General features: G+C 44.2%; 2 protein-coding genes across 2 annotated transcripts in view; both read right to left on the reverse strand.

Annotated features, from left to right (window-relative positions):
* Positions 1-2,298: 2,298 nt before the first annotated feature.
* On the reverse strand, positions 2,299-4,662 carry LOC119062704 (uncharacterized). Its single transcript, XM_053656506.1, is given in 2 exon segments — positions 2,299-2,407; positions 3,077-4,662. Coding segments are annotated over 2 exon segments (1,695 nt in total).
* A 9,355-nt stretch (positions 4,663-14,017) lies between these two features.
* The window catches only part of TEX14 (testis expressed 14, intercellular bridge forming factor), a 61,148-nt gene continuing 51,611 nt past the window's right edge, over positions 14,018-23,554 (reverse strand). The window contains exons 28-31 of the mRNA XM_037163797.2: positions 19,857-19,949; positions 16,010-16,116; positions 14,787-14,838; positions 14,018-14,297 (exon numbers count right to left, since the gene is read on the reverse strand). Coding sequence (XP_037019692.2) covers positions 14,261-14,297; positions 14,787-14,838; positions 16,010-16,116; positions 19,857-19,949 — 289 coding nt within the window. The 3' untranslated portion in view covers positions 14,018-14,260. The remainder of the gene's footprint in view (positions 14,298-14,786; positions 14,839-16,009; positions 16,117-19,856; positions 19,950-23,554) is intronic.

The following is a 23,554-nucleotide window of genomic DNA, read 5'->3' on the forward strand; positions in this document are numbered from 1 at the left end:
TGAGATAACCCCTGGCTTTGGGAAGGAGGGGGTAACCTGACCCCTTCAAATTCCAGGCTCACTCCCTCTCTCCAAGAGCCCCTTTTAAGTCTGTTGCATGTATTTGGACAATTTGAGCACAAACTATTTCATATTGTTGTTTCCTGTCCATGTCTTATCTCCCCACCCAGATGGTAAGTTTCTCAAGGCCAAAGAATATGTGTGCTGTGAGGCTTCAATGCTTTCCCCAACAGCACCTGGCAAAGTGTAGGCATCTACATAAAAATTGTTTGTGAAAGGAAGGGAGAGAAGGGAGGGAGGGAGAGAGAAAGGGAGGAAGAGGAGGATTCACTGTCTTGCACTGAGACAATCTCTAAAAGTAGCTGCTCCCACCCACAGCTGAGCAGAGAACAGGGCTGGATAAGAAGCCATGGCAGAGGGGGTGGCAGCCGCATTTCTGGCACCTCCTCTGCAGCTGTTCCATTATCTGAGCTCAGGCTGTTCTGCCCTTCCCCCCAATTGGTTTTTATCTGTAGTCAACTGTCCATCCTAAGCCAGCCCATGGGAGTGACCCATTAGAGGCCATGATAGGCTTTGGGTAAGAGAGATGGCCCGAGACAAATGGAGGCAGGAGAGCTTGGGCCATCTTATCTAACATGGGCCAGGAAGAACTAAAGTACTTACGGGAACAACACGCTATAAAATCAGGACACTGCCAAATTCAGGACACGGGGCTGCGGAGAGCAGAGTTCACCTTGTGGCTTTCCAAGGTGAGGACTCAAACAGTGTGTAACCCAGAAAACCGTCCCCTTTCTGGAGTGCCCTAGGCTGGAGAGGGGACGGCCAAGTGGGGACCAATCCAACCTACAGGCTTCCCAGGCAGCCCTCCCACAGAGCACTGTGGGAAGGATTGGCAGGATTCATCATATGCCAAAAGGTCTCTACTCTTTCTCTCCAGGGCTGCCAACTAGCTCACACAGCGCCTTCATGCAAATTCCCCTCTGGGGAGATGCAGCCTCACAAGAGCACAACCTGGCAAGTGGAGCACAGGCTAGATTTCAGCCCCGACTTGTCCTCTCTGCCAGGTGCTCTCGTGCAGTGAACAAGCTGCCCCAAACAGGGAGCAGCTCCGTCTGTCTCCCTCCATACCTCCTTTCTTCAGAGGGCGAGGCAGGGACTTGGTTAAGGGGGGTGGGGCACAAGGAGACGGGAAGTTACCTTCCCAGGAGCATTCTTACCTCCTCATCTGTCACAGTGGAGATGTAGAAGCCAGGCATTCCCAGTGGGCAGCAAATGGAATTCAGAGAGTGCCAAAAGGAGGGGGAAAAGAGAATTTTACTAAAGACACGCAGTGGACTTGCATATCACCTGGCCCAAATCCCCTCCTACTGCAAGTGGTCCAAACAACAGCAGTTAGCATTTCCTGTGTGCGCATCATTGCCAGGCATTATACTATGCTAAGTGTTTTACATGTAGTAGCTTGGTCAGCCCTCACAAGAACTCTAAGAATCCATACTCGACTAAACATGTACTTTATAGAACTTTGCTCCTTCTGAGGGGCAGGGCTGCCCTTCCCTGCTGAGGGCTCATACTGGTTGCAATTGAATTGCATTCCCAGGGCTCACTCTTTTTTAGGAATGTCCTCAACCCAGAGCCCTGGCCTCCCTCATGCTCTCAGGGCTGCATCATATTTTGGACCACGGCACGTGAAACAGGAACGCCTTGCCACAAAGACCCATATGTAAGGGCTGGCCCTTACCTTCCCTCCCACCAGAGTAGTCAAGATACAAGGGGAGTCAGGGTGTCACCAAGCCCTGAAGACACTATTCTTAAGGACTTTTGAGTCAGCTGCAGGACCTCAAGGCAGAGGCCCAGACATCCCTGGAAATCCTGCTGAGCAGCAGCCAATAAGCATCTCCCAGGTCCTGGAATCAGGGTGTATGGAGGCCTCTGAGGAACCAGAGACACACACAGGGAGACCCCCCCAACCTGAATTAGTGTGGGGTCAGCCCTGAGTAAGACTGTGAAGCAAGTAATTTGTTTTGCTGGGGCTTGTTTATTTCACGATAGGCAAGATCAGCTAAGCTGACAGGCCTCAGGTTTACATTGTTCTCCATTCCAGAAGTGACTACTTCCCATTGAAAGCAGACTCTTAAAACAAAAGGAGGTTCTTGAAAATGAAAAGGGTTCCAGGTCCCAAAGGAATAATTAATGGTAGAATTTTAAGCAAGAGAAGATGTTCCTTTGCTCCTTCAAGTCAAAACCCTGGCATGAACAGTGTCCTAACAGACCTAGCTCTGTGCACACCCTGAGGCTGCCCTACCACCTGGCCTCCAGCCACCCAGACCCCCACAGTGGGCTCACAGGAGGGGAGAGCACAGACCTTTTAGCCACCAGATGACACGATTGTACATTTCCTCAGAGACATCTGAAAGTAACAAAGTGGTGCTTTTTTTTCTCTCTGTGGAATGCACACTCCCTTCCCCCTCCTACTTAACATCTAGCTCCCTTTCTAGCTCCACAATTCTCCACCCAAAGGTACCCTCAAGCCTTGGGTCCTCTCCAGGAAGCTCCTCCAGTCTAGGACTAAATGTCACCTTCCCATTCCTCCTCTCCTTTTTCTTCCACCCTCTGTGCCACTGGTAATGCCATTCCCCTCTTGGAAGCCTTAAAGCCCCACCTCCTCCACTTTGTTGCCAGAGTATTTACCGGAGGGCCTTATTCTCTGTACTAGCCCTTACCAGCCCTCACTGCAGCTCAGTTCTTCATGTCCACTCTCGGGAAGCAGCTTCCCCACCCTGCAAACCACTCTCTACTACCTTCCTTTGAAAGGTTAAGCAGCGTTGCCTGGAAGATTCAATGCCTGACGCCGACCCAAGCATCGTCATCGATGTCATTAGCTTGGAGCTCAGAGAAGCTGGAGGGGAAGGAATGGAGCAATGGGCTCAAGGATGGGTCTAGCTTTGGCACTGGCAGGAGAGCAGCTCTGAGGCCCAGAATGAAGAGGGGGCCTTCCCTGCCCATGCCCCACCTTACTAATTCGGGTTTGCACCTGGGCAGTCTGCTTCTTCACATACCCAAGAAGAAAGCACTAAACCTTTGAATAGGTTCTTTGCAGGTGTACTTGGGGGCCTGTGGCACTCCCCTCAATGATGCCTGGCTTGGAGGCTCCTTTAGTAATTGTACTGGTGGTGTCGCTGGTGCTGCTGGTGGTGATGCACTTGCCTTCTCTCTCTGGAACATCAGATCCTCACAGCAAAGGTTTGAGTCCATTTCAAAAGAAAACAATGAATAGTCTATGGGAGGGGAGGATTCAGCCTCAAAATCAGGTGTTGTTGGCTGGCTTTGGGGCATTTCAACTTCAGTATTGAGTAAGGCCCACCATGAGGACTCAGGCCCATACTTAGGTAAGGACCGAGGGGGTAAGGGCCGAGGGGTCAGTTCCACTTTGGCATGAAAAGAGGGACTTGGGGAAGGTTCTGGATGCTTGAGTCTGGGTAGTGGGGACATGGAGACACTTTCTGAGGTTCTCCTGGTGTGCTGCTTATAGACAGGCTCAGGAAAAGAAATCGTGGAAGCCCTGCGGGGGCTCTCTGATCCTGCTTGAGATGTCACACGGGGAGCTGTCTGTACTGGCTGTGGTCCTGAGCTGACAGTCACTCTGCGGCTAACTGCGCGATCTCCTCGCACTGGGGTCTTTATGCTGGACTCCACTTCTGATGATGCTAAGACTTTTAGGGGGGACTTGGGTTCAGTGTAGGCAGAATGCTTGAGGGTAGGCTCAAGCTCTGCATGCACAGAAACTTGGCGTCCACCATCCACATCTTTAAGGACAGAGAGTGTGAGGGACGAGTCCAATTTCTTGTTCCTTTGCAAGGCCTTGGGTTCTATATAAATTGAACTGTGACAATGTATTTCAGACTCTTGGCCAGGGATCCTCCTCTGGGTTGTTCGAGAGTCTGCAAAGATGGGTTTGCTGCCATGTTCTGGGCTAGAGGCTCTCCTAGATTTGATCTCAGCAGTAGTCACACTTTTTTGGATGGGCTCAGTTTGGACTGCTTTATCCTTTGGGGAAACCAAAGGCCTCCGGGGAACTCTGACTCCTTGTGGGTACAGGACCTTGGAGGGTGGGTCTTCTTGTAAGACTTGTACACTATCATTTTGGTCTGCAAAGCTCAAGTGGCGAAAGGGTTTGGCATCTGAGGCTAATGAATAAGCACTACTGTAACGCCCTGACTTGCTCTCACCCCTTCTTCGTGTTGCTTCCTCTCCGGGTGAACTAATATTCTGCTGCATCGGAAGAGCATGGGAAAACGGTGCCTGAGTTTGCTGGATCTTTTGCTGAAGAGCAGAATGGCGGTAACCTTCTGATTTTGACCGGTTCTTAGTTCCTTTAGGGATGGGTGTTCCAGAGGAGCTGGGTCCTTCTTGCAAGGAGGTAGAGCGAGGATGGTTTGATGTTGAAAGGGGTATGACAGAACGCTGAGTTTCTGATCTTTGATGGGCAGAAGAGCTCATGGAGACTGCATGATTTTGAGGGGATGAGACAGCAACGGACCCATGTCCCCGCTGAGGGGCTGTGTTAGTAATCTCAGCCCCTTTCTGTGGTGAAACGGTGACCTTGGATCCAATTTTATTTGACTTAAGTACTTGATAGATGCTGCCCCTCTGGTTAGAGCCCATATTTTACCAGCTGGCTTGCATCCAGAGTCTTAATAAGCCCGAATATTTACCCTCAGTTTTAAAAGCTGCTGTTCTTGCATTCCCACAAAAGTCGCTGTTGTTCTCAAATAGTCCCCTTAGTTACCTGCCGGTGATGTCATAAAGGAGCTTCCTATTAAACATCGCAGCATATAGCCACAATTCTTCAGAGAATCTCATGCAGTAACTGCAAGAAAACTGGATTTGTCTTTGGAGTTGACACCACCAAGGCTTTGGCCAAGTTCTTAGCAAAACAGGATTTCCTGATGTATAGGCAAGGCTCCATACTCTCCCCAGACTCCAGGAATTCTCAAAGACTCATCTAAAAAAGGAATCAGCCCAAATATCCTACTAAGGCAAGGCTGCTCAAATCAATCATGCTGTGTTAGTCCCAGTCTTAATAAAGTACAAGGTCCAAATTTGTCCCCATTTGGTTTGCAACTGCATTGTACACAAGTCAAAAAATAAAGTCCAACCTTTTCCAGGTTTTGCCGGTTGTTTGGTTGACCATGGGGTAAAAATTCAGGGTCATAAAGTCTCACATCCTTGGCTCAGGAGTGAGAGGAGGACTGTAAAACAGATTTGGAGTTAGTCATGGTTGCAACCATAAGTGACAACTTGTGAACCTTGGACAAGTCCCTTGGTTTTCTTAAACTGGTAACCACTGTCTAGTAGGTAGGTATCATGCAATAAATGCCAGTGTCCTTTCTTACGATTCTCTTCTCTCAGTAATACTGATCAGTTGGACTCTGGTTCTTTATTTCAAGAGTGACTTTGGTCAAACAACTTGGATGACCATTTTGGATAAATGAGACACTGTCTTCTCTCCCTTTCACAGGCGTCTGTCTCTGTCTCTTTCAGACACAGACCCTGTCATACCCACGGTTCACGACTGACTCTGCCTGACAGGTTGTCATGGTTACACCATGGTCAGATTCCTTGTTTCTGAATCTTTAAATTCAGCCTTGATTAGAGACAAGGTTGAAAGCCACAGATTTTTAGGTAGCAGGGATCTCAACTGATTGAGAAACTTTGAGCTACTCATACAAGTCTTCAGAATGCAAAACACTAAGCCATTATACTTCTCCCTTAACTACAACTTAATAGTTAAGCAAGAGCTTGGTGCTGCTGCCGGGTAGAAACAGGTGCCGGGTCAGAAAAAACGAGGTGGAGGCCCGGATCTGGCCCGCGGGCCTTGTGTTTGCCACCTGTGCTCTAAGGGTAAAAAGGCTGAAGTGAAAGTGTTCTTACTGAGTTATAGTTATTGTTACTGTGTCATTGTAAGATTGAGACTGGCCGACTTGGACAAAGCTTTCCTATGAGATTCTACCTTAAATATGATGGTTTACTGATGTGTAACCTTTAACCACGAGACTATAATGCTTATTTGTTTGTCTAGGAAGATCTTCTCTTTGTCAGTTTAAGAAAGAATGAATTTGAATTTCCTCATCCACAAGTAACATTAAGTCTGTTATCACTTTTCTGATCTTATTAAAATCAGCTCAGTTGTTTGAATAATTATTTATAATTTTCTTAATGTTGGAGAATATATATATTTTCCTTTCAGTGTTCAATTTCCATATAAGTAAACATAAAAGGTGAAATGTTACAAAACACAACACAGAATCTTGACATTTTCCTAATTATGAATAGTTTAACTCAAATCAATCTGTGCCTGAGACACATCTGGGTTCTTTGAGGGTAACCCCCACTTCTCTTGCTATCCCTACTAGGAGATAAAAATGCATGACCAGTGTAAAATCTATAGTATACTGTTTTCTTTTGAATGAAAGGCATACAAGTGAGGTATAGGTGACCGGGTACAGCCAGTCTTCAAGTGACCCCTACTCAGTAATGCTCACCTCCTATTATTCATGCCTTTGTACAGTCCTCTCTCATCCTGAATCAGGGCTTTTCCGGTGGGACCGATAGACTATAACAGAAATGATGGCGCATGACTTCTGAGGATAGATCATACAATGGCATTGCATTGCAACCTTTGCCTTGGTCTCTTGGATTGCTCACTATGAGGAAACAAGCTGCCATGTGGTGAGGACACCCAATGGGATATTCTTGTGGAAAGTAGCTGAGCTCGCTAGTCAATAGTGAGGACCAATTTGCCAGTCATGTGAGTGAGCCAACTTGGAAATGCGTCGCCAACTGCATCTTCACGAGAGACCCTGAGACACAACTGCCCAGCTGAACCACTTCTAAATTCCTGACAGAGAAACTGCTGGAAATAATAAATGGTCATTGTTGTTCTGAGTCACTAAGGTTTGGAGCTGATTTCTTATGTAGCAACTGATTTCTCTAGTATAGACTCTCATTAACCAAACACAGAGCCCAATATATAAACCAGAATAGCATGGCCAGACTAGAACTTACTAGTATACTTTGAGACATACAACTGTTGAGCTGATTGGAAAGTCAGGTCATTCTCTCCATATGGACCAACTTCAGTAGGAACAAAAGTTACTTAGTGAACATGGAACGGGTTAAAGAAAAGAATCCAATGATCGCAAGAGGGCGACACCTGCCAAGAGCACCTGGCATGCCCATCATGCACCTACCTGTCCACAACAGGCTTTCACTGGGTGTCCCGTGTCTGTCTCCTAAAGTTTCCTGTTTGTACACTTTACACTAATCATTCCTTTCTGCTCAACAGCTTTCCTTCAAATAAGTTACAATAAAATTAATTTGGTTTATTGTTATTTAGTTGTAATGACATTCTAGTCCTGGTTCCCACTGATCTGACTTTTGAGTATTCCTAAACCACAAGATGAAAACACCTTACTGAGAATTATAAAAAGCTGAAATCACCTGAAAGGACTACTTTACTATCTTAATAAGCATCTTTCCAGATATTTCTGTATGCACTTACCACATGCAGACATTTATTTATAAATTTACATAAATGGAATCCTATTATATACCTCTATTATTCCATATGTTATGGACATCTTTCTGTGTCAATAAATCTATATGTGTAACTTAAATTCTAATTAGTCCATTTATGGTAGTTTCATAATTTAAAAAATTACTGTGGTAAAATGCACAGAGCATCACACCACTTTAACCGTTTTAAATGTACAGCTCAGTGGTATCAGATTTATTCACATTCTTGTGCCACCATCTGTAACTTGTTACCTTGTATATTTGCCATCCAACCATTTTTAAGTGTACAGTGCACTGGCATTAAGTACATTAAAGTGCTGTGCAACCATCACCACTATCTGTTTCTAGAACTGTTTCATCATCCCAGACGAAAACTCTGTATCCTTAAAACAGTAACTCTTCATTCTCCCCTCACCCAGCCCCTGACACCCACCATTACACTTTATTTTTATGCTTTTGGCTACTCTACCTCATGTAAGTGGAATCCTACAGTATTTTCTTTCAGTAACTGGCTTACTTCACTTAGAATAATGTCCTCAATGTTCATCTACGTTGTGGTATATTGCAGAATGTCTTTCCTTTTTAAGGCTAAATAATATTCCATTGTATGTATATACTTTTGCTTAGCTATTCATCCATTAATGAACACTTGAAGTGCTTCCATGTTTTAGCTATAATGTTCCTATGAATGTGGTTATAAAAATATCTCTTGGAGACTTTCAATTATTTTGAATATATACACAGAAGTGGAATTGCTGGGTCATGTGGTAATTCTATTTTTAATCTGTTGAGGAACTGCCATATTGTTTCCTGAAATGACTGTGCCATTTCCCATTTGCACTGACAGCACACAAGGTTTGCAGTTTCTGCACATCCTCACTAAGTGTCCATCGGTAGATGAGTGGATAAAACAGCTATGGTACATTCACACAATGGAATACTACTTGGGCATAAAAAAGAAGAAAATTACAACCTTTGCAACAGTATGGATGGACATGGAGAACATTATACTAAGTGAAATAAACCAGTCAGAGAAAGACAAATATCCTATGATTTCATTCATATGTGGAATCTAATGCACAAACTGAACTGACAAGCAAACCAGAGAAACTCACAGATAGAGAGCAGGCTGATAGCTCTGGGGTGGTGGGGAGAGACAGAAGGGGGATGGAGCAAAAAGGAAAAAGGATTCATGGACATGGGACAGTGTGGTGATTGTGGTGGGGGCAGGGCATAAGGAAAAAATACAATAAAAAATAAAAAGATCAGTTAAAATACAGGACTTCCACCAAGATGGAGGTATAGGTGGATGTGCCGTGCCTTCTCACACAACCAAGTTTAGGGACAACTAAATATTAGCAACGCAAAACACAGCCAGAACACGGAAAATTGAACTTTTTGGAAGTCCGTTAACAACAAATTCTGCAGCCTGACGGGTAAGGGGCGAAACCAGTGGCTGGTGGAGCGGGATTGCACAGGAGGTCTCGGTCAGACGGGCTCAGGCGCGGAATCCAGAAGCGGAATCCAGGCGCAGGGTTGGACCTAGTGAGCGACCCAGCAAGTGACCAGGCAAGCGACCGCGGAGGAGACAGCGGGGAAGCGGTGCTGCGTGTTGACTGGGGTCGCCTATTTGTGCGCGAGCGGACAGGCGAGGGAGTGGGCGGTTCGACCGGGGCCAGCGTCCCCGCGACAAGCGGCGGTAGAGGGCGCCGCCATTTCCCCGCTCTGACCACGCCCCCACATACAGCGTCACAACCCAGTGACCTGGGAGTCCAAGGCGCCGCTTCTCACACTTAAAGGGCCAGAACAGACCAAAATGTCGCAAATTCTCAAAATCCCTGAGCCCATAGACCTAAGCAATGAAGAAATAGCAAAACTCTCAGACGCACAGTTTAAAACACTGGTCATCAGGATCCTCACAGAACTGGTTGATTATAGCCACAAATTAGAGAAACATATGAAGGCGAAACTAATTGAAATGAATGGAATTGCACAGGAAACCAATAGCGATGAAAAGGAAACTGGGACTCAAATCAATGGAGTGGACCAGAAGAAAGCAAATAATGGCCAAACAGAAAAGAGTCAGGAAGCAAGAATTCAAAGAAATGAGGAGAGTCTTAGGAACCTCCAGGACATCTTTAAACGCTCCAATATCCGAATTATAGGGGTACCAGAAAGGGGAAAGGCACAGCCACCAGTGGAAAACTTATTTGCACAAATAATAAAGGAAAATTTCCCCAATTTGGCAAAGGAAATAGACTTCCAGGAAATCCAGGAAGCTCAGAGAGTACCAAAGAAGTTGGACCCAAGAAGGAACACACCAAGGCACATCATAATTACATTAGCGAAAATTAAAATGAAGGAGAGAATCCTAGAAGCAGCAAGAGCTAAGGGGACAGTCACCTACAAAGGAGTCCCCATCAGACTGTCAGCAGATTTCTCAAAAGAGACCTTACAGGCAAGAAGGGGCTGGAAAGAGGTATTCCAAGTCATGAAATCCAAAGACCTACAACCAAGATTGCTCTATCCAGCAAAACTTTCATTTAGAATGGAAGGACAGATAAGGTGCTTCTCAGATAAGATCAAATTCAAGGAGTTCATCATCACCAAGCCCTTATTATATGAAATGTTAAAGGGACTTATCTAAGAAAAAGAAGTTAAAGAAACATGAACAGTGAAAGGACAACAAACTCACAGTTATTAACAACCACACCTAAAACGAAAGCAAACTAAAAGGACAGCTAGATCAGGAGTGGAAACATAGAAATAAAGATCTCAAGGAGGGTTAGCAACAAGGGAGTGGGAGGAGTAGATAGGGGGAGAAGGTACAGAAAATAAGTAGCATAGACAGTAGAAAGAAAATAGATGGGGGGGCAAGAATAGCATGGGAAATATAGAATCTAAAGGACTTGAGACACATGGTCATAAAGTAAAGGGGGGTAATGGTGGGGATGGGGGGTAGGGTGGAGGGGAATGAAGGGGGGAATAGAACAACTGTAACAGCATAATCAATTAAAAAGATAAAAATTAAAAAAAATAAATTCCTACAGTGAAGTTAAAAAATAAAATAAAATAAAATAAAATACAAGGACACATAAAAATTTTTTAAAATTGCCCTGGCTGGTGTGGCTCAGTGGATTGAGTGCTGGCCTGTGGACCAAAAGGTTGCAGGTTCAGTTCCCAGTCAGGGCACATGCCTGAGTTCTGGGCTAGGTCTCCAGTTGGGGGCATGAGAGAGGCAACCAATTGCTTTCTCCCTCCCTTCCCCTCTCTCTAAAAATAAATAAATAAAATCTTTTAAAAAATTTAAAGGAAAGAAAATAGAGGGGAACAAGAATATCAAAGAAATATTTGCAAAAGGCAAATCAGTTTTACCTTCCTCTCTACCCCCTTGCTTAGCACCCTCCATTGCAGCCCCATTTTGAACCCCCCGCTCTATCTCCAGCCTCACTTTACCTCCTCCTGGTCTTCCCACATTTTACTGGGTTGGCCAAAAAGTTGGTTTGTTGTTTTCATAAGATGGCTCTAGTAGTGCTAAGTTGACTTTAATTTTATTTTAAACCTTTTGGTTAGGCTGCTATGACAGGTGTCACATGCATGTGCTTTAACGCTTATCAAAACCCAAAACCAGTCCTGACTAGTGCAGCTCAATGAATTGAGTGCCGGCCTGTGAACCAAAGGGTCGCTGGTTCGATTCCCAGTCAGGGCACATACCTGGGTTTTGGGCCGGTACCTAGTGGGGGCCATGTGAGAGGCAACCACACATTAATGCTTCTCTCCCTCTCTTTCTCCCTCCCTTCCCCTCTCTGAAAATAAATCCATAAAATCTTTAAAAAAAACCTTACAAAAACTGGTGCATTTTGGGGCAGTCATTTTAATATTGAAGATGGAAAATAATATGCAACATTTTCAGCTTATTATGCTTATTTCAAGAAAGGTTAAAACACAACTGAAATGCAAAAAAAAAAATGTGCAGAGAAGGTGCTGTGACTGACTGAATGTGTCAAAAGTGGTTTGCGAAGTTTTGTGATGGAGATTTCTCACTGGATGATGCTCCATGGTCAGGTAGACCAGGTGAATTTGATAGCAACTAAATTGAGACCTTAACTGAGAACAATCAATATTACACCATGTGGGAGATAGCCAACATACTCAAAATATCCAAATCAATAGTTATTGGTGAAAATAAAAACGTGTTTTTACAGGAAAAGCCTAAATGGACTTTTTGGCCAACCCAGCATTTTGCTCAGCCACAGCAGCCATCTGCAGCTCCGGCCGGGTGTTTCCTGTGGGGTCTTGGCACATGTTTCTCTCCTTGCTGGGACACTCCTCATCCCTCAGGGTCTGAGAGACTGGCTCCCTCTCTTTATTCCAATAGGAGCTCAAAGTTCACTTCTCCAGAGCAGTTTTCCCTTGAGTTCCCTTTACAGTGCTAAGTGCCCCCACCCAATCACTATCAAGTGAACATATTTATTTTCCTCAGATACCTTACCACTACCAAAACTATTTATTCATTTGATGACACCAACTCAGGGAGAGCAGGAATGTTGCTTTGTTCACTATTTCTGCAGCATCTTAAAGTGCTGTCTAGCACACAGAAGGCATTCAGAAAAGATCTGTTGAATGTGGGGTGGGAGCAGGAGGCCGCTTGACGAGGCTACTGCAACTGCCCGAGTGAGTTACCAGCAGCTTGGATGAGGGCAGTGGCAGCAGAGACAGAGAGACATGGTTACAAGGGACATTAAGTTTTAGAGGTTGATACAAATAAGTCTTAATGATTGGTATTTTGCCCATGGACAGGGACAATGGTGTGGGGATTCACTATGGAAGTGGGAGGCAAGCTGGGTGGAGGGGGGCAAAGGGTGAGTAGTTGGGATAACTAATAGCATAAACAATAAAATATTTTTTAAATAGAAAAATTATTGGTATTTTGATGGTAAGGAGTAAAGGAATAAGAGGAGCCAAGGAATGGCCCCTGGGTTTCTGGTTTGAGTGGCTGAGTGGACAGTAAAACCATTAATGAAAGGAAATACCAGAGGTGGAGAAGGTTTGTTGTTAAGACCATGAGTTCAGTTTGGAGGATATGAGTAGGACACCTGAGAGGAATCCAAGTGGAGACAGCAAATATATGGGAAGACACATGGGCTCAGAGGAGAGGTCTCTTCTTAGACTCACAATACACAGAAGTTGTCAGCATATAGAAGCTAACTGAAGCAATGGGCATAAACAGATCCTCTGGGGAGAAAAGCTTGGAGCAGGAAAAGATAGAGGCAAGGGCCCAAAGGAGGCTGGGGTAGAATAGCCAGAGGAAATAGAACAGCCAGATTGTAAGTAACATCAGGGAGCCAAGGGAACAAGCTGAGAGAGCAAAGAGACAATGAGCCCGTGAGAGGATCCCTGGGACTCATGATAGAGATGATGGAAGTCACTGGCGGTCTTAGGACTGCTAGCAAATGGAAGGAACAGAATTCATGTTACAGCGGGTTAGCTTAGGGAGTGACTGAGTGGGAGGTGAGGCACTAAAGACCGCAAGTGTAGAAAACTCTTTCAATGAGAACTCCAATTGAAGGAGGAGGAAAGAGAGAGGACAGCAGATAGAAAAGTAGGTGGGGTCTAGGGAATGCTTTTTACAGCTGGAAAAAAATCCAAGTGTGTTTTCTTCTGAGCACACAGAAGATGAGACTGGCCTTGGACAGGAAGACAGACACCTCCTTCAACACAACAGGAGGGAAAGTAGAAATGACAGGCATTGAGCAGGTTCATCTCTGCTCGGCATAGGCTATTGTGGTCCACAGAGATAAATGCCGTTGCGTTCATAGTTTTGGTGGTGGGAAGCTGAATTAGTTCCCAAGTGATGGCTTCTATCTTCTCTGTGAAGTTGGAGGTGAGGTCAGTCATCAACTGAATGTTAGTGGAAAGTGAAGGATGGAAGTTTGAAATAAGAGTTGCGAGAGTGGGAGAAGCAGCACAGTAAAGAGACACAGTGGGACGGCCAAGTGCAGGAAAGGGCTTGTTTATATAAACTACTTGGCAGAAACTCATGCTCCGTAAGCAATGAACACTACCTACCAACATTACTGTTAACATTAGCCATTATTATAGCATAGTCTACTCTGCCAGACTTGCACACAAAGGTTGTGAACCATATCCATGGGAGGTTGTGTAGGACTTGCAGCCTTTAGGAATACTAATAAATAATGCTGCAATATCACAACTCACCATTTATCATGCCTGCTACTGTCTTTATATTTTTATGCATGTTAGTTTTGTCAAACTTCACAACAGAAATTGAGGGCTCTTCGGGTGGTAGTTTCTCACCCAGTAACTAAAATAAACATATCTTACACAGCTGAAATCCAACTGGTGTTAAAAGTAAACACTTTATTATATAACAAAAGTAAAAGTTTTCAAATATCTATGTCAACAAAACCACAGCCATTCTGGGCACAGTGAGAAATTTTTATGATCAACACTACCTTTCCCTTTCCAGTAATCTGACTGAAACTAAATGGCTACACGTGCTGCAACAGACAGGGCCAAGTCTCTCTGTCTCTTGTGGCAGCTGAACAAAGTGTGAGTTACAGAACCACTGCCCCGATGGTGACGCAGTCAGACAGGGAAGACGGGGGCTCACAAGCGGGACTCTCACACTCCGGCCAGGAGTCCACCTGCGACCCGTTGCCGGTCAGTCTGACAAGTCGCTCTGGTCCAGCACGATTATCCTGTGTGTGTGTTTTTTAAAAAACAAAAAAGGGAGTTTCAAGTTGGTGTGTACATTTTTTAAAGACACAAAGCAATAGCTTCTTTCTATTCAACTGAATTCAAGGGAAAGGGATTATGATTTATTTTTTTTTAATTTATTAAATTTACTGGAGTAATGCTCAATAATAAGCTGATTTTGATTTTTATAATCAAGGGAGATATGCCCAACGAAGGTATCGTGGAAATGCAAAGTGACTACAAAACAATTGATAGTAGCATCTTCTGTACTCCCTCCTTCTAAAACTGTTCTTATTGCTAACTCTACTGATTACTTAACCAAAGTTAATGTTCACTTTACTTCATAATTATAAACATTAGCATTTTAAAAATGAGCAACTTTTTATTCAAGTCTTTGTCATTAATGTTTATTTAGATGCTAAGTGTTTACAGTCTGCTCATGTTGTCTAGAAATAGTGAATTTTGAGTTACAAACCTCGATATTACATTACCTGGATGGTTCTGACCAACCCAGTCGCTTCCAAAAACAAGGTTTCAGTTCCTCTGGATGAAATGTAGGAAGAAGAAAAAATCTGATTACTTTCTAGGCCAACGGGTACTGATATTCAGAGTCACATTAGCTCTCTCTCTCTCTAGTTTAGGGTGAACTCTTTTACTAGAATCTTTCTAAAACCAGGGAATGGGTTTTCCCTTCTAACATTCTGTAGCTCCCTGCCACAGCTATGGACACTCTGATGGTAATTCATAAAGTCCCTGCATCACATGCTCAGTGAATTCAACACTAGCTCAATGCTTACACATTCTGGGTTCTGTCCCAGTCAGGGTCCTGGATGAAACAGAATGCAACCCCAGGCCCTTGAATGAAGTGACTACTTAGAGAGGTACAGTCAGAGTTAAGGGAGCAAACTAGGGACGGCAAGGCACCAGTGACTAGCAGCAGTGGGAAGCCATTACCAGTCCTAAGTCTGAAAGGACTCGGGGTGGAGGCAGGGCAAAGCGGTTACTGGAGCCCAGCAAGGGCACGGACGCAGGGCCGGGACACTGCGTGGAGGAACACTGCTGCTGCTGTGCAGAGGCGTGGTGCCGAGTTAGGCAAGGGAAGTAACACCCCAGGTGCTGTCCCGCCCTCTGACATGCCGGTGCCTCCCACTGGCCAGGAAGCCCCGGAGACTCAGGAAAACAGGAGAATGAGAATGGCCTGGGGAAGGGATGAAAGGGATACCAGATGATCTGAAAGTTATCTCTCTAACTTCCTGAGGAGACAGAACTTAAATTTAGGAGAGTGTCATTTGTGAACCACACCCTAAAGCTCTATGAATTTGTTTTGTAATTGAGATTAGTTTATACCTTTCACATTACTTGTAGATTCCATTTATGATTTACAATTTCTGATTAGATTTTGCAGCCTCTGTGTGAGCTAAATTTAGAACTCTTTTGAAGGAACCAGACAGTTAAAAGCAAAATACCTTTCCAGACAAAACAAGATAAAGATGATCAGACTGACTGAAGGTTTGCTTGAGAAATGAAATTGGATGTTGTTACTATATTGTGATGAAGACATGATTCATAATGAACAGAAATGCTGGGCTGAACTACAGGGAAAATGTGTAGGAGGATCATGTATAGCATCTGGGAAATTTCTAAGGAACTCTGAGGTTCCTCAAAGCCCAAGGACACCAAGCTACATTATAAACAACTGTTCATTCATACATACCTTCATCAGAAGTCCCTAAAAAGCTCTCTGATGTCCTCTCTGGCTTCATGCTTTCTTCCTCTTTTCTTTTCTTTTCACCAACTTCTTGAGCCTTGGTACCTGTCTCCCTTCAATGACAAAAGATTACCAGTATCAAAATATATGCACGATGGCCAAGGGAACAGGACTGTGCTCCAAAGGAAACACAGTCGTAGCTAGCATTGATGCAGTGTTCCCTACGGGCTAGGCATTTCAAGTGCTATAATGTATGTTGCCTATTAACTCACCTAATTCTCATCACAACTACATAAGGTAGTTACCACTACCATCCCCACTGAGTAATGAGGAAACCGAGGCACAAAAAAGTTAAATTACATGCCTAGTAAACCCTACAGCTGGACCCTAGTAGTTTGTCTCAGACTCTGCTCTGAACCACTAGGTGGTCCAAAAGAAAAAAAACAACATTTCACTTATGTTGTAACTGGTGTCCTTTTACACCCACCACGTACTTTATTACCTCATCTTCAATTCCTGAAACTCTCTGAAGTGAAATAGCTAGTTACAGCATCTAACAGTTTTAGACCACATCTGTCAAACTGGTAAGCGGAAACCCTCTCTCCCAATCAACTATAAGCTCTTAAGGGTGGAGACATCCCACCCCTCTGCACCTTCAGCACCAGCACAGTGCTTGGCTCACAGTCTGTGTACCACGATGCTGGCTGAGCCAAACTGACATTGTTCAGAGATTTTTCTTCTGTTCTCATTTGGTGGATATTCAAAACAAATATGTGAATGAGAGAGAAAATAAAGCCAGGTTGGGTGAAAATGATTTTTTTCTCTCCTAACCTCTCATCACTAACAGTCACAGGCTCTGGAGTCTGGAGGAGGCCTCCAGATTATTTGGACCTCCTTCCAAGTGGCCCAGACCTGACAGTTACCCAACCTGTACTTGGGGGAGGGGTGATTTGGGAGTGAGGAATAGAGGTGGAGGGAGGGAGCGGCTGTTAAAGTAAGTGTGAAGGCAGCTATTTTCTCTGCCAAGTACCTATTGCCATGAGAAAGTTTGTGCTTTCCTGAATAAAAATCCCTTACTCTGCAGTTTCTAGTCACCAGCTCTGTCCTTTGGGGCACAAGAGAGTATGCTGACTCTCTTTACAATATTTCAGGTATTTGAAGACAGCTATCAAATTCTCCATTCCATCTGCTCTTCTCCGGCTAAGCCTCCCCAGCTCCTTCAGCTGTTCTCATATGACGCGGTCTCCAGACCTCTGACTGTTCCATGGCCTTCCTGTTCTGTTTGTGAATGTCTCTTTTAAAATGTGACAGCCACAAAGGAGCCTCACACTGTGTCACACCACCGTGAGACATTACCTTGATCTGGTCCATACATTTCTGTCTGTTCATCATTAATGCTGTTTATCTCTTTTTATTTTTATTTTTCATTCACCTTTTAAGCAACTACTTCAAAGTGAGGTCTCATGGAGTCATCCATGCTTTCTTCAAGAACTTTTTGAATTCTTACCAAGTCTCAAAATGCATGCTAAATGCTAGGCATATAAAAATAAGACATACTTTCTGCCTTCAATGAAATTACACTGAGCAGGATCTTCCCATCAGAGATCCCCCATTAGGTCAGATCTCTCACATTCTGTACTTTTGGATCCAAATGCTCAGCTTCATATTTTAGAGAAATTTAACATTTCCACCAGTCAAGATCTTTGTGAATCCACAGTCCATCACTTATCACATTAGTATTCATTTTAGACTTGTGTTAACTAAAAATTAGATAAGCATGCCTCTTCTGATTTAATTCAAGTGGCTGATGAAAATGTTGAAGGTGACAGAGCCAAGATGCGGCAATCTTAGAGGCCTCTCTCTAGGCTGATATCAGTGTCTAATCAATGTCTTGAGCACTGCGGGTGCTCGGAGGAACAGGGGCGGACAGGAGTGAGGACTGACTCAGCCACAGCCATGTAATGCCATCACCACACATTCATTCTCCAAGGAGTCAGAGTATTTTTTAAAAACTAAAATCTAGGACTTCCGCCAAGATGGAGGTGTAGGTGGAACCACCTTGCCTCTGCGCACAACCAAATCTAAGAACAACTATTTTTAACAACAATAAACACAACCAAGCCACACAGAAAATCAACAATATGGAGTCCAAAGGCAACTAAATGCTCAGCTAACCCGGTAAGAGGAGCGAAGCCAGCAGTGGAGCAGGTTGGCAGGAGAAAATCCCCGGGTGGTGCAAGCGGCCGAAGGCGCAGATCGCGGGCTAGCTACGGGAGCACACAGGGAAGAGGCGCGGCAGGCTGTCTGCGGTCGATCGCGCATCTGCGTGCGGATAAACCAGTGAGGAGGGGAGCCTTCACAGGGCAGCAGGCTCGCACAATTCCGATCGGATAAACAGGCCCAGGGCGAGTGGTGCGACTGGACGGACTGGGCTAGCGGAGAGGACCGCCATTGCTCCCTCTCTGACCACGCCCACACACACAGCGTCACAAACCAGCGACCTGGGTCGCCCCGTCCTGGTAAACAACTAAGGCTTCGCTCCGCTTACTTAATGGCTCAAATAGACCAAAAATGGCTCTAGAACAACTCAGAGCCCCAGAACCAATCGATCTAAGCAATGAAGAAATAACCAGTCTTTCAGATGCATAGTTCAAAACACCGGTTATCAGGATCCTTACAGAACTGGTTGATTTTAGTCACAAATTAGAGAAACACATGGAAGCTAAACTAATTGAAATGAATGGTAATACAAAGGAAACCAATAGTAATAGAAAGGAGATTGGGACTCAAATCAATGGAGTGGACCAGAAGGAAGAAGAAAATGATCAAAGAGAAAAGAATGAAGAAACAAGAATTCAAAAAAATGAGAAGCTTAGGAACCTCCAGGACATCTTTAAACGTTCCAACATTCGAATTATAGGGGTACCAGAAGGGGAAGAGTCACGAGTGGAAACCTTATTTGAACAAATAATAAAAGAGAACTTCCCCATTCTGGCAGAGGAAATAGACTTCCAGGAAATCCAGGAAGCTCAGAGAGTCCCCAAGAAGTTGGACCCAAGAAGAAACACACCAAGGCATATCATCATTACATTAGCCAAGATTAAAATGAAGGAGAGAATCCTAGAAGCAGCAAGAGCTAAGGGGACAGTCACCTACAAAGGAGTTCCCATCAGACTGTCAGCTGATTTCTCAAAAGAGACCTTACAGGCAAGAAGGGGCTGGAAAGAGGTATTCCAAGTCATGAAATCCAAAGACCTACAACCAAGATTGCTCTATCCAGCAAAGTTTTCATTTAGAATGGAAGGACAGATAAAGTGCTTCTCAGATAAGACCAAATTCAAGGAGTTCATCATCACCAAGCCCTTATTATATGAAATGTTAAAGGGACTTACCTAAGAAAAAGAAGATAAAAAAGATGAACAGTGAAAGGACAGCAAATTCACAGTTAGTAACAACCACACCTAAAACAAAAGCTAACTAAGAGGACAGCTAGATCAGGAGCGGAACCATAGAAATGAAGATTTCAAGGAGGGTTAGCAACAGGGGAGTGGGAGGAGAAGGGGGGAGAAGGTACGGAAAATAAGTAGCATAGACAGTAGATAGAAAATAGACAGGGGGGAGGGTAAGAATAGTAGGGGAAATACAGAATCTAAAGAATTTGAGACACATGTTCATGAACTAAAGGGGGAAATGGTGGGGGAGGGGTATGCAGGGTGGAGGGGAATGGAGGGGGGGAATAGAACAAATGTAATGGCATAATCAATAAAAAAGTTAAAAAAAACCCAAAACTAAAATCTAATCCCCCTTCCAGAGAAGGAAGAAAATTATCTCCTGCTGGAGAATAATAAATAACCTTGCAGAGCCCTCGGGGAGATCCTGTAGCTCTGTACGGTCCTCAGGTGGCTGCAACCATCTTTCCAGGTCCTCATCCAGAGTAGAGTGAGCTCTGTCCAAGGGAAGGTGAAAAGAATTGAGACAACAGTCACTTCCCTTCTCCCTTGACAAGGAGGCACAGCCCTTCAGAGTATGAAAAGACCTTCGAACTTGTACTTTCACTATACATACGAGAAAATGAGAGCTCACTGAGATCGTACGTAGAGTTACAGAGGTCACCTAGGTCCAATGTGAATGTGCACAACCCTCCTTTAACGCCTTGACAAAAAGCTTAGCACCCATGAGATCACTGTCTTCCGAAGACCAGAGGCTAGACGCTATCTCAGTTCTTGGTCATTAAGTCAATTTCCACCTGAGGCTAGAACTATTCCTACAAGTTTCTTTTTTTAATTAAGAACTGCCTCTGAGACTATAAAGGATGCGGAATGTGCTTTCAGGAGGCCTGAAAAGTCCCACCTATCTGAAAAATATCATCCAGTCTGCCTTGGTGCCAAGGACTGAAGTGACAGAGCATCTGTGGGCACCTCTCCATGTCCAGCACAGCCAACCCTTTTGAAAAAGGGGGAGACACCATAATAGTAGCTATTATTCCATCATGTGCAAAGCACTTTATGTTATTTTATTTATGTTTTAGAAAGGGGAAGGGAGGGAGAAGGAGAGGGAGAGAAACATTAATGTATGAGATAAATATTGATCAGTTGCCTCTCACATGCACCCAATAGGGGACCTGTCCTGCAGCCCAGACACGTGCCCTGACCAGTAATTAAACCAGTGACCTTTCAGTTTGTGGGATGACACCCAACCTACTGGGCTACACCAGTCAGGTCAAGCCCTTTATATTTATATAATCAAATGTAACTCGGACTTTTTGAGCTACTCTTCTTTTGCCTTGAATGTTTTGGGGGAGATGGAGAAACTGGAGTTACATCATTCATTATGGTCCAAAGATTTCTAAACCTTAAAAAATATATTTATTTTCCTCTCCTTTGCCTCCTTTTCTTCTGTCTCCCCCCAAATCTCTCTCCCCACTTCCTTGCAGGTCCCAGGGCTCCAGCCTCCTCCCCACTTCCCACACCCTCCCTTCCAGGTCTCTTTTCCTTCCTTATATAGAATAATTTTGCCCTTGAAGAGTGTGACAAAAACAGGCTTCACAACCCAAAAGTTATTCATAACACTCTCTTCCCTAGCCTTCTTCTACAGCAGCTGAAAAGCTAGAAGTTCAATTTCCAGTCTCCCTTGTAAATGAAGATGGTCACGCATCCCATTTGGCCAATGAAATGTAAGTGGGCATCTGCTGAGAGGGGCTTCTAGGAAAATGTTTGCTTTCCAAATGAAAAAGGGCAAAGTCGGCTAGAATATTCCTCCCCCCTCCCCCACCTGATATGTGGACAGCAGTCACCTTGCAACCAGGAGGGGACAATTCTGGAAACAAAGGCCGGCACATTGTGCTGCTGCTAATAAGGGTGCCAGACCAGGAAGATCAAAGGGGACAAAGTCCCTAGAGGCATCTCTGAGCTGCTACACCAGCCACACCCCGCCAACCTGAGGGCCTCTTGTACTGTGAGACAAACCCACTGAAGCACAATAGTGGGGTTTTCTATCACTGCAGCCGAGAGAAGTCTGCAGGGCTACAGTAGGAATCCACAGGACCAGGGTCAGAATGAGGCAAGTGGTGCAAGGGCAGATTCAGATTCTGTCTTTTTTAAAAATTCAGATATTTTGTTCATCATGTATTCCTTTGTATTTGTTTTTAAATACTGCATTAAAATAATACATATCTTGACTCCTGAGTTTTTGGTGCCTCCTTCAATTCTGTTCCCTGGGAGTGGATCCCTCAGCTCACCCCTGTCCTTGTCCTGCTAACAGGACAAGGGGAGAGAAGTCAGGAGAAAAAGGAGCTGAGGTGAAATGGTTTACCCTACAACGTGGATTAAAGGGGAGCTCTGAATCAGGCAGAGAACCAGGTTTTCTGAACCAACCTTGTGTTTCCAGTCTGAATTGTCTAGCTGACTGCCCTTTCTCTTATTTGGCTAGAAAGATCTAATGATTCTCTTCCAATGACTTTAATTAAACTTTTTTAAAGTCTATTTTATTTGTTATGCTATTACACTTATCTTATTTTTCCCCCTTTATCCCCCTCTGCCCTGCACCTCCCTCCCTCCAGCACCCGCTTCCCTTTGTTCATGTCCATGGGTTGTATGTTAAGTTCTTTGGCTTCTCCATTTCCTATAGTATTCTTAACACTCCCCCCCATCTATTTTGTACCTACCATTTATGCTTCTTATTCCCTGTACCTTTCCCCCATTCCCACTCCCTGTCCCCACTGATAACCCTCCATGTGATCTCCATTTCTGGGTTCTGTTCCTGTTCTAGTTGTTTGCTTAGTTGGTTGTTTTTGTTTTAGGTTCAATTACTGACACTTGTGAGTTTGTTGTCATTTTACTGTCCATAGTTTTGATCATCTTCTTTTTCTTAGATAAGTCCCTTTAACATTTCATATAATAAGGGCCTGGTGATGATGAACTCCCTTAACTTCACCTAGGAAGCACTTTTTCTGCCCTTCCATTCTACATGAAAGCTTTGCTGGATAGAGTCATCTTGGATGTAGGTCCTTGCCTTTCATGACTTGGAATACTTCTTTCTAGCCCCTTCTTGCCTGTAAGGTTTCTTTTGAGAAATCAACTGACAGCCTAATAGGAAGTCCATTGTAGGTAACTCTCCCCTTTTGTCTTGCTGCTTTTAAGATTCACTCCTTTATCTTTAATCTTGGGTAATGTAATTATGATGTGCCTTGGTGTGTTCCTCCTTGGGTCCACCTTCTTTGGGACTCTCTGAGCTTCCTGGACTTCCTGGAAGTCTATTTCCTTTGCTAGACTGGGGAAGTTCTCCTTCATTATTTTTTCAAGTAAGTTTTCATTTCTTGCTTTTCCTCTTCTCTTTCTGGCACCCTTGATTCAGATGTCTAAAGTTGTCCCAGAGGTTCCTAAGCCTCTCCTCATTTTGAAGTCTTATTTCTTCATTTTGTTCTGGTTGAATGTTTACTTCTTCCTTCTGCTCCAAATCATTGATGTGAACCCTGATTTACTTCCCTTCACTGTTGGTTCCTTGTATATATTTTTTTACCTCACTTTGCACAGCTTTCACTTTTTCCATTATTTTGCAACTGTACTCAGACCGTTTCTATGAGCAACCTGCTCACCAGTGTTTTGAACTCTGCATCTATAGGTTGGCTATCTCTTCACTGCTTTGTTCTATTTTTGGAGCTTTGATCTGTTCTTTCATTTGGGCCATATTTCTTTGTCTCAGTGCACTTGTTATGTTATGAGGGGTGGAGCCTTAGGTATTTGCCGGGGTTGTGGGGGGCGGCCCACATAGCTGCATTGTGATGTAGTCTGGATGAATGTTTCTGCTTTAACTCCTTGGTTGTTGGACTTCCATACAGGTCCATTTTCTGGCAGTCCTGGTTGTTTTTTGTTTCTAAATTTGTTGTTGTCCTTTTGGTTGTGTGAGGAGGCACAGAGTGTATCTACCGACACCTCTGTCTTGGGTGGAAGTCTCTCTCCTAACTAAACTATTTTGAAAGAAGCCAAAGCCTGGGATTGCCTCACAAAATGAAGTAAAAAAAAAAAAAAACTTGACAGGAAAAAAAACCAAATA

Source organism: Artibeus jamaicensis, unplaced genomic scaffold, assembly GCF_021234435.1.
Source record: "Artibeus jamaicensis isolate MK-2021 breed Jamaican fruit bat unplaced genomic scaffold, CSHL_Jam_final contig_1998, whole genome shotgun sequence".
NCBI lineage: Eukaryota > Metazoa > Chordata > Mammalia > Chiroptera > Phyllostomidae > Artibeus > Artibeus jamaicensis.